The sequence below is a fragment of the Gymnodraco acuticeps genome, unplaced genomic scaffold (assembly GCF_902827175.1).
Source record: "Gymnodraco acuticeps unplaced genomic scaffold, fGymAcu1.1, whole genome shotgun sequence".
In the NCBI taxonomy this organism is placed as follows: Eukaryota; Metazoa; Chordata; class Actinopteri; order Perciformes; family Bathydraconidae; genus Gymnodraco; species Gymnodraco acuticeps.
Genome location: NW_022990734.1, coordinates 42,859 through 53,528, shown reverse-complemented (window position 1 = coordinate 53,528; position 10,670 = coordinate 42,859). Strand labels below are relative to the sequence as shown.

At 42.9% G+C, this 10,670-nt stretch overlaps 2 protein-coding genes across 2 annotated transcripts; both read right to left on the bottom strand.

Moving 5' to 3' along the window:
• Nucleotides 1–1,118: 1,118 nt before the first annotated feature.
• On the bottom strand, nt 1,119–2,397 carry LOC117556520 (olfactory receptor 10A6-like). Its single transcript, XM_034231853.1, has one exon. The coding sequence runs from the start codon at nt 2,395–2,397 to the stop codon at nt 1,471–1,473; it is 927 nt and encodes a 308-aa protein (XP_034087744.1). The 3' UTR covers nt 1,119–1,470.
• Nucleotides 2,398–5,359: 2,962 nt separating this feature from the next.
• On the bottom strand, nt 5,360–7,230 carry LOC117556519 (olfactory receptor 11A1-like). Its single transcript, XM_034231852.1, has one exon. The coding sequence runs from the start codon at nt 6,679–6,681 to the stop codon at nt 5,755–5,757; it is 927 nt and encodes a 308-aa protein (XP_034087743.1). The 5' UTR covers nt 6,682–7,230; the 3' UTR covers nt 5,360–5,754.
• Between the last annotated feature and the right edge of the window lie 3,440 nt (nt 7,231–10,670).

Sequence of the window (10,670 nt, the reverse complement as noted above, 5' to 3'; positions counted from 1 at the left end):
GTGTCACTTTGAAATGATTTATGATAATCCATCATCACATTTATGGCAATTTCAGTTTTCAGTTTTCAGAGTGTAACGTAGCTTTCGATTTGGGCAAACTTTATGCGCATCACTCTCACTCCTCATGGTGTATGTGTATGTGGATTTAGGATCAGCCCCTCGATTCTATTGGCTCTAAGTGTTAAAAAGAGGTGTCAATCATCAAAATTGACCAATGGGTTCCAGAGAAACGGCAAATCCACTCAAATGACCCCAGAGGTCAAATGTCGCTTGTTTTGCATCAATCTTGATACAGGGTACTTATATGTTATAGTTTGGATTCCTAAAGCTTTTAGTCCACTAACCCATCATTCAAGGGTGGTTTTCACGATAAGTAATGGTTTATTTTTGGACGGACACTATCATTTAAATGTTTTTACCATGTTCAATCTGAATTTTCTTTAAAATAAAAAACATCTATATTGATTCTGACTTTTCTACATCCAACTCACAGGTTCATCATTACTTTGAGAACAAGATTATTAATTTACCCCTTTTAGAAGATATGGTCATTTGTTCTGGGAATGTCATTTTCGAGCCTGAGACCTGGAAAACAGGCTTGGGGCTTTAAAGGTTTAAAAAAAGCTGACTAAATGTTCCCTCTCTGTAGATATTCACTTTGAATGATGGAGCACACTTTGATCATTTATAGCTTCTTTTTTCCTGACACAACCACTGATCTTCACTTCAGAAGAAAACACACTTTGACACATCTTACTGTTTCTTTATAAGGCCATACATTATGGGATTGAAGAGAGGTGGGCATGTAAGGAAGTTATATATTTGTTTTAATATACTTAACATGTTGGGCCTGTAATATTTTACAATTCTTCAAAGAAGTTGATGAGGGAAGCGTGGTGAGGTGTGCAGCTTTCTGTGTGCTCTGCTTACGACCAGAGAAACACACTCTGAGGATCCTCATGTACGAGGAGAGGATACAATTAGAGGACAAAAGAATAACCATTGAGGCAAGCATTTTTATTCCTCTTCTGACTCAAACTGAACCATCCTGTTACATGTTATTCCCAACACAGGCTAGCAGCAGATTCTTACACAGGATGTATATTTGGGACACATTACATGTGAGAGAAGACGAAGGTGAACATATTGTCAACATATTGGGAACATAGTTGATATGAAGCTGCTCTGTGTCTGTTCACAGCGAGGAGCTTCATTCAGCTTTAACTTCAGTTTCACTCCTAACGTCCGGACTCATGGACCTTTCAGGGTTCTCCTAAAATCACTGAGGCTGATATGAAAAGTGAAAAGCAAGAGAAGAAACAGAAAGAGAGAGCAGCATCAAGCTCAGCACATGTACAGCTGCACGTTTAATTTCCTTCCTCTGCACACAGTGAACGAGACACGTCATTAGAGTTAATACTGCTGAAGTCAGGGTCCTTTCATTCTCTTTCTCTGCAATCTCTTGATGACCTACACTTCTCCGTACAACAGGCACTTACATATGATGCGGATTTTAGACATCTTCAGCCCGTACAGGACTGGGGTAAAGAGAGGCTGGCATGTTAGAAAGTACAGGGATAATAAAACGCGCAGCATGTTGGGAACACCGCTCATATCAAACCTGCTCTGTAATATCTGGAAAAAACCTCCAAAGAAGAAGTTAAGCAGGGAAGCCAGGTGAGGTGTGCAGGTGCTGAGAGCTTTCTGTCTGGTCTGTTTGGAGCCAGAGAAACACACTCTGAGGATCCTCATGTACGTGTAGAGGATTAAAAGCAGAGGAATGATGATGGAGATGACCGTGTAAAAGAGCCCATAAATGTTATTGACCCTGGTGTCAGAGCAGGCCAGCTTAACAATGGAGAAGTTCCCACAGTACACTGTATTAAGTATGTTCCCACATAGCGTTAAAGACACACTTAAGGATATCAGAACAACAATTGCAAGAAAAGGGAGCAACCATGACACTGCAATAAGAAAATAAGCTTTGTTAGAAGTCATACGTGTGTTATATTGCAGAGGATAACAGATAGCAAGATATCTGTCATAAGACATGACGGCTAAATTAAAAAATTCCACACACACATATGTATACACAGAATAAACCTGCAGGAAGCAGAGCGGAGCAGAGACAGTGTGGATGTCAGAGAGGATCTGAACCAGAAGGAATGGAAACAACCCTGTACTACCATACAGTTCATTTACAAACAGGCTGCACAGAAAAAGGTACATAGGTTCATGTAAGCTCCTGTTCACACAGATAACCACAATCAGCAACACGTTGGCACCTATAATACAAAAATACAAAGCAAGAATGATCAGGAAATAAAGGTTTTTCAAAACCCCCGTGTCAGAGTATGCAGTCAGTATAAAATAGGAAGCTTCCGTAGAGTTCATCATGATCCTCCTGTTGTTAAAGATTTAGAAGTGTATGTTAAAGATGAGCACAGATACAGCATTATTCAACAACTATACATCAACAACAGAAACCTGTGTCAAATGTGAAACAAATGTCAGACAACAGTTGTGTTTCACCTGCTGTACCTGAGCTGGAGTCACGGCCAGAGCTCATCACAGGGACCTTTACTATCTGACAATATGTGGAGGGGGGGGTGACACAGTGTGGGAGGGGTTTTACTGGGCAGATCTCAAAGAACAAACTGTTTTCTAATAATTACTGACTGATGTGAAAACCTCAAAGATTTTTTGGTTAAATGTCATTAGCTTATGAAAAAATGTCCCTGGTAAAAGATTGTCTCAATCGCTTCAGACAGCATCACTGAACGAACCAAAACCCAGATGGTGGCAGCCAAGAACCACAAGGGTGACGCTCCAAAACCAAGGTGGCAATGTGCAAAGACGGAGAAAGTGACTGTCCAACCTTTGGATAGCCAAGGTGTAAAATGGGTTTGCTTCTTCCGCATTGACGCTGATAAACACTCCTTTGGGGGGCAAGTTCCAAGACCCATAGATCAGTGAGGGGTCCCTACATTGACTCATTTATCTTTTGGGCACCTTTTGAAAGAAAGCAAGGTTAAACATCTTCCGTTGCAAAAATACAGATTTTCAAAGTTTGGGCTTTTTTAAAGGCCTTTTTGCACAAATCCACCAGAAGGCCCCCTCTTTGAAGAGTTTCCACTGAACTCCCTCTACAGTGTAAATAGCTCAACGAGCCCTATGGCTAATTTATTGATCAGAATGAAGCATCCTGAAGATACTTTCCCACCTTTCACTCCAGGGGAAGGGTGGGGGTCAGGCTGGGATTGACCCAGGAAAGGGCACTCTAAGTCGGATGTCAGGCCTGGCTCAATGACCCCCTTTCCTAGAAGACTGAACTTAAGACAAATGGACTGAGTTCTAAAACTTGGAGATGTTGGTCTCTGGGGGCCCAGGAACGTGTCCTGTAATTTTTGGCTACATGGGGGCATGCACCTTGAAGACACAGCCCCTGTACACGCTGAGGACCTGAGGTCCTGCAGTCAGTATGTCCAATTGAAAAATCGTTTCACTTTAAGAAAATTCAGAAGACCAGTAGGAAGGTGGTCAAGAAAGGGTGCTCAAAGCCAGCTGATGGGCCTGGCTCAGTCACCCCCTTTCTGGAGGTCTTGACTTAACATGAGAGGCCCAGCCCAACCATGCCCCAGAAAGACAGAGAACCCCAGAGCACCTCCAATCAAGCCCCTGGAGCCTCCTGGACCCCCTTCCACCAGCCAGACATGCCGACCCACTCTTAGGGTGTTTCTCAATCGCGAGTAAAGCTGCTGCAGAGCCACTATTTCAAGCATACTACGTCATTGGGTCCCGCCGAAGGACTGTTCCAATGTCCAGCATACTTGGAATTCTACCGAGCCCGGCGTACTTCGTTTGGAGAAATTTCGTGGCTCCACGGTCTTAAAATCCCCACAATGCTTTGCGCACGGACCAATTTCCCCAAATGTGTGATGGAAAATGTAAGGCGGGGCCTCTCATATGACGCACACCTGCACACTTGCTAGTCTGTTCCACTCTTTGTTTTCCGAATGCCAGGAAGTATTCTTGCCTCGCTTCTGAAGCAAGACGCTCGGCAGACATGTGCTACCAAGCAAGCGTACTCGCGATTGAGAAACACCCACAATCTTCAGTCTGGCACCCCTAAATACACTGGCAAGAATGTAATGTATCGTGCCCTGTAAGTTGTAGCCCCCCAGGAAAAAGCACCTTAAAAGTAAGACTCTGAACATTTCCAATACCCGAGGTTCTGTGGTACGGTATTGGGAACGTCCGTTCAAAATACCATAATGTAGGGCCACGGTACTTGGAATGCTGAGGGTCCTATCTTCACAATGACTAGAGGTAGGGAGTTGAAATGTTGAACGTGCTATCAAGCCAACCCAAAGATTCAGTCGGGTGAAACAGAAAAGACGATTGGACAACCTTTGACTTTTACCTTTTTCCGGCCAATTATCTGCAAAAAATATAGTTATTCCGATTTACTTTAAATGTGATACCGTGGGAGATCTCTCCTGAGGGCTGACCATTCCAAAGTTATAGGGCTATAGCCATTAGCATTCAGGGGATATGACCCTGTGTGTCCCGGGTCCAGCAGTAATGCTGCGTTCACACCGGACACGATGCGACTTTTGGGGGCGGCGCGATTACATGTAAAGTTAATGCATAGGACGGACGCAAATTCGCTCCAACGGCGAGCATGAAGCGATTGAAGGGAATGCCGCGGCGCGATTGAGGCGATTGGAGAGGGCCGCGACAACCGCTCGAGTTCAATTTTTTTCAACTCGAGCGTCAAATTCGCGTGACACGATCTCGTGGGAACCAATCAGCGGTGAGGATCTCTGGTTTATTTATGTCTTTAGGACATTGTTGTGAGTTTGGACGGAGCAGCTACAGCGTTAGCTTGGCCTGATCGATCCGATCTCCATTCAGAAAACACGCTTTTTAAAAGGTTTTTCGCGTGCAAATCATGTGAAATGTATTGGAGCACCTCAAACTGACTCTATAATCATAGATCATGACTTCCAGGCTTCTAATTATTTTGGCACAGCTACTTTCTTTGATTTCTTTGTAATGTTAAATGACTGATGTTTCAACAGGTATTACAGCCTGCAGAAGCTCTCAGTGGGAGTCGCTTTAGTTATTAATTAAAGCTGGAAGAAGATCCTTTACTTACTTTACTTTGTAAAACTACAAATTCAATAAAGTACAAAAATACTACATAACGGGTCAATGTTGTGAATCCCGTAAGGATCAGAACCATTACTTTGCATGACATTAAAAAGACAATACAAACCGCTGTGTGTGTTATTTATTCAGTGTAGTACAACGCTGCATTGATTTATACTCATAAGGTCACAGGTGATGTGAAAGCTAGCAGCAGATTCTTACACAGGATGTATATTTGGGACACATTACATGTGAGAGAAGACGAAGGTGAACATATTGTCAACATATTGGGAACATAGTTGATATGAAGCTGCTCTGTGTCTGTTCACAGCGAGGAGCTTCATTCAGCTTTAAATTCAGTTTCACTCCTAACGTCCGGACTCATGGACCTTTCAGGGTTCTCCTAAAATCACTGAGGCTGATATGAAAAGTGAAAAGCAAGAGAAGAAACAGAAAGAGAGAGCAGCATCAAGCTCAGCACATGTACATCTGCACGTTTCATTTCCTTCCTCTGCACACAGTGAACGAGACACGTCATTAGAGTTAATACTGCTGAAGTCAGGGTCCTTTCATTCTCTTTCTCTGCAATCTCTTGATGACCTACACTTCTCCGTACAACAGGCGCTTACATATGATGCAGATTTTAGACATCTTCAGCCCGTACAGGACTGGGGTAAAGAGAGGCTGGCAGCTGAGCCAATATAATGACAATACAATGCGCAGCATATTCGGCACATATTTCATGTCAAATCTGTTCTGTAATACTTCAAAGCAAGAGCCAAAAGACACATTAAGGAGGGAAGCGAGGTGAGGTGTGCAGGTACTGAGAGCTTTCTGTCTGGTCTGTTTGGAGCCAGAGAAACACACTCTGAGGATCCTCATGTACGAGATCAAAGTGAGAGAAACAGGAAACATGATTAAGAAAAAAGTAATAATGATTCCATACACATTATTGACTGTAGTGTCAGAGCAGGCCAGCTTAACAATGGAGAAGTTATCACAGTAAACTTTGTTAATGATGTTCCCACACAGCTGCAGAGAAAGAGTCAGAGACACCATAATCCAAATGGCAATAAATGGATATAACCATGATACTGCAATAAGAAAGACAACCCTGTTAGAAGTCATACGAGTGTTATATTGCAGAGGATTACAGATAGCAAGATATCTGTCATAAGACATGACGGCTAAATTACTAAATTGTATACTTGCATATGAATAAATACAAACAATCTGCAGGAAGCAGAGCGGAGCAGAAACAGTGTGAATGTCAGAGAGGATCTGAACCAGAAGGAATGGAAACAACCCTGTACTACCATACAGTTCATTTACAAACAGGCTGCACAGAAAAAGGTACATAGGTTCATGTAAGCTCCTGTTCACACAGATAACCACAATCAGCAACACGTTGGCACCTATAATACAAATATACAAAGCAAGAATGATCAGGAAATAAAGGTATTTAAAAAAACCTGTGTCAGAGTATGCAGTCAGTATGAAATATGAAGCTTCTGTAGAGTTAACCATGATCCTCCTGTGGTTCTTCAAGCATCACAACATGAGCAATGCATTACCTGGATGTAGATGTCACTTTAAACATGGCAATAACAGTGAACACATTTTCTTCATCATGAGAACACATTAGACAGATGATCCAAACTGAGCGTCCTATATCAATGTGTATAATACAGAGATCCAGAGTGTGTGAGGTGCTGCTCTCCTCACTGAGCTGAAACTCTGAGCTGCTGCTTTTACCTTCTGTCTGCAGCTCACTGACGTCATCCTTCAGGGATCCTCCTTCTGTAACTCAGGCTTTCACCATCTCGGTTTCTAGACATCCCCATCTTGTTTTTTGGTCGTCACCATCTTGGTTTCCAGTCGTCATAATCTTGGTTTCTAGTCGTCACCGTCTTGATTGCTAGTCTTCACCATCTTGGTTTTTGGTCGTCACCATCTTGGTTTCTAGTCGTCACCGTCTTGATTTCTAGTCGTCACCGTCTTGGTTTCTAGACATCCCCATCTTGTTTTCTGGTCGTCACCATCTTGTTTATTGGTCATCAACATCTTGGTTTCTAGACATCCCCATCTTGTTTTTTGGTCTTCAACATCTTGGTTTCCAGTCGTCACCATCTTGGTTTCTAGTCGTCAACGTCTTGGTTTCTAGTCGTCACCATCTTGGTTTCTAGTCGTCACCGTCTTGGTTTCTAGTCTTCACCATCTTGGTTTCTAGACATCCCCATCTTGTTTTTTGGTCGTCACCATCTTGGTTTTTGGTCGTCACCATCTTGGTTTCCAGTCGCCACCATCTTGTTTTTTGGTCGTCACCATCTTGGTTTCTAGTCGTCAACATCTTGTTTTTTGGTCGTCACCATCTTGGTTTCTATTTGTCACCATCTTGGTTTCTAAACATCACCATCTTGTTTTTTGGTCGTCACCATCTTGGTTTCCAGTCGTCACGATTTAGTTTTTTGGTCGTCACCATATTGGTTTCTAGTCGTCACCATCTTGGTTTCTGCTCGTCACCATCTTGGTTTCTAGTCGTCACCATCTTGTTTTTTGGTCGTCACCATCTTGGTTTCTAGAATTCACCATCTTGTTTTTTGGTCGTCACCATCTTGGTTTGTAGTCGTCGCCATCTTGGTTTCTGGTCGTCATCATCTTGGTTTCTAGACATCCCCATCTTGTTTTTTGGTCATCCCCATCTTGTTTTTTGGTCGTCACCATCTTGGTTTCCAGTCGTCACCATCTTGTTTTCTGGTCGTCACAATCTTGGTTTCTAGTCTTCACCGTCTTGGTTTCTAGTCTTCCCCCATCTTGGTTTTTGGTCGTCACCATCTTGGTTTCTAGTCGTCACCGTCTTGATTTCTAGTCGTCACCGTCTTGGTTTCTAGACATCCCCATCTTGTTTTCTGGTCATCAACATCTTGGTTTCTAGACATCCCAATCTTGTTTTTTGGTCATCACCATCTTGTTTTTTGGTCTTCAACATCTTGGTTTCCAGTCGTCACCATCTTGGTTTCTAGTCGTCAACGTCTTGGTTTCTAGTCGTCACCATCTTGGTTTCTAGTCGTCACCATCTTGGTTTCTAGTCGTCACCGTCTTGGTTTCTAGTCTTCACCATCTTGGTTTCTAGACATCCCCATCTTGTTTTTTGGTCGTCACCATCTTGGTTTTTGGTCGTCACCATCTTGGTTTCCAGTCGCCACCATCTTGTTTTTTGGTCGTCACCATCTTGGTTTCTAGTCGTCAACATCTTGTTTTTTGGTCGTCACCATCTTGGTTTCTATTTGTCACCATCTTGGTTTCTAAACATCACCATCTTGTTTTTTGGTCGTCACCATCTTGGTTTCCAGTCGTCACGATTTAGTTTTTTGGTCGTCACCATATTGGTTTCTAGTCGTCACCATCTTGGTTTCTGCTCGTCACCATCTTGGTTTCTAGTCGTCACCATCTTGTTTTTTGGTCGTCACCATCTTGGTTTCTAGAATTCACCATCTTGTTTTTTGGTCGTCACCATCTTGGTTTGTAGTCGTCGCCATCTTGGTTTCTGGTCGTCATCATCTTGGTTTCTAGACATCCCCATCTTGTTTTTTGGTCATCCCCATCTTGTTTTTTGGTCGTCACCATCTTGGTTTCCAGTCGTCACCATCTTGTTTTCTGGTCGTCACAATCTTGGTTTCTAGTCTTCACCGTCTTGGTTTCTAGTCTTCCCCCATCTTGGTTTTTGGTCGTCACCATCTTGGTTTCTAGTCGTCACCGTCTTGATTTCTAGTCGTCACCGTCTTGGTTTCTAGACATCCCCATCTTGTTTTCTGGTCATCAACATCTTGGTTTCTAGACATCCCCATCTTGTTTTTTGGTCATCACCATCTTGTTTTTTGGTCTTCAACATCTTGGTTTCCAGTCGTCACCATCTTGGTTTCTAGTCGTCAACGTCTTGGTTTCTAGTCGTCACCATCTTGGTTTCTAGTCGTCACCATCTTGGTTTCTAGTCGTCACCGTCTTGGTTTCTAGTCTTCACCATCTTGGTTTCTAGACATCTCCATCTTGTTTTTTGGTCGTCACCATCTTGATTTTTGGTCGTCACCATCTTGGTTTCCAGTCGCCACCATCTTGTTTTTTGGTCGTCACCATCTTGGTTTCTATTTGTCACCATCTTGGTTTCTAGACATCCCCATCTTGTTTTTTGGTCATCACCATCTTGTTTTTTGGTCTTCAACATCTTGGTTTCCAGTCGTCACCATCTTGGTTTCTAGTCGTCAACGTCTTGGTTTCTAGTCGTCACCATCTTGGTTTCTAGTCGTCACCATCTTAGTTTCTAGTCGTCACCGTCTTGGTTTCTAGTCTTCACCATCTTGGTTTCTAGACATCCCCATCTTGTTTTTTGGTCGTCACCATCTTGATTTTTGGTCGTCACCATCTTGGTTTCCAGTCGCCACCATCTTGTTTTTTGGTCGTCACCATCTTGGTTTCTATTTGTCACCATCTTGGTTTCTAAACATCACCATCTTGTTTTTTGGTCGTCACCATCTTGGTTTCTAAACATCACCATCTTGTTTTTTGGTCGTCACCATCTTGGTTTCTAGTCGTCAACATCTTGTTTTTTGGTCGTCACCATCTTGGTTTCTATTTGTCACCATCTTGGTTTCTAAACATCACCATCTTGTTTTTTGGTCGTCACCATCTTGGTTTCTAAACATCACCATCTTGTTTTTTGGTCGTCACCATCTTGGTTTTTGGTCGTCACCATCTTGGTTTCTCGTTGTCATCGTCTTGTTTTTTGGTCGTCACCATCTTGGTTTTTGGTCGTCACCATCTTGGTTTCTCGTTGTCATAGTCTTATTTTCTGGTCGTCACCATCTTGGTTTCTAAACATCACCATCTTGTTTTTTGGTCGTCACCATCTTGGTTTCCAGTCGTCACGATTTAGTTTTTTGGTCGTCACCATATTGGTTTCTAGTCGTCACCATCTTGGTTTCTGCTCGTCACCATCTTGGTTTCTAGTCGTCACCATCTTGTTTTTTGGTCGTCACCATCTTGGTTTCTAGAATACACCATCTTGTTTTTTGGTCGTCACCATCTTGGTTTGTAGTCGTCGCCATCTTGGTTTCTGGTCGTCATCATCTTGGTTTCTAGACATCCCCATCTTGTTTTTTGGTCATCCCCATCTTGTTTTTTGGTCGTCACCATCTTGGTTTCCAGTCGTCACCATCTTGTTTTCTGGTCGTCACAATCTTGGTTTCTAGTCTTCACCGTCTTGGTTTCTAGTCTTCCCCCATCTTGGTTTTTGGTCGTCACCATCTTGGTTTCTAGTCGTCACCGTCTTGATTTCTAGTCGCCACCGTCTTGGTTTCCAGACATCCCCATCTTGTTTTCTGGTCATCAACATCTTGGTTTCTAGACATCCCCATCTTGTTTTTTGGTCATCACCATCTTGTTTTTTGGTCTTCAACATCTTGGTTTCCAGTCGTCACCATCTTGGTTTCTAGTCGTCAACGTCTTGGTTTCTAGTCGTC

Excerpts from the sequence above, each read along its gene's own strand:
- LOC117556519 (XM_034231852.1), bottom strand. The coding sequence starts at position 6,681 with ATGGTTAACTCTACAGAAGCTTCATATTTCATACTGACTGCATACTCT.
- LOC117556520 (XM_034231853.1), bottom strand. The coding sequence starts at position 2,397 with ATGATGAACTCTACGGAAGCTTCCTATTTTATACTGACTGCATACTCT.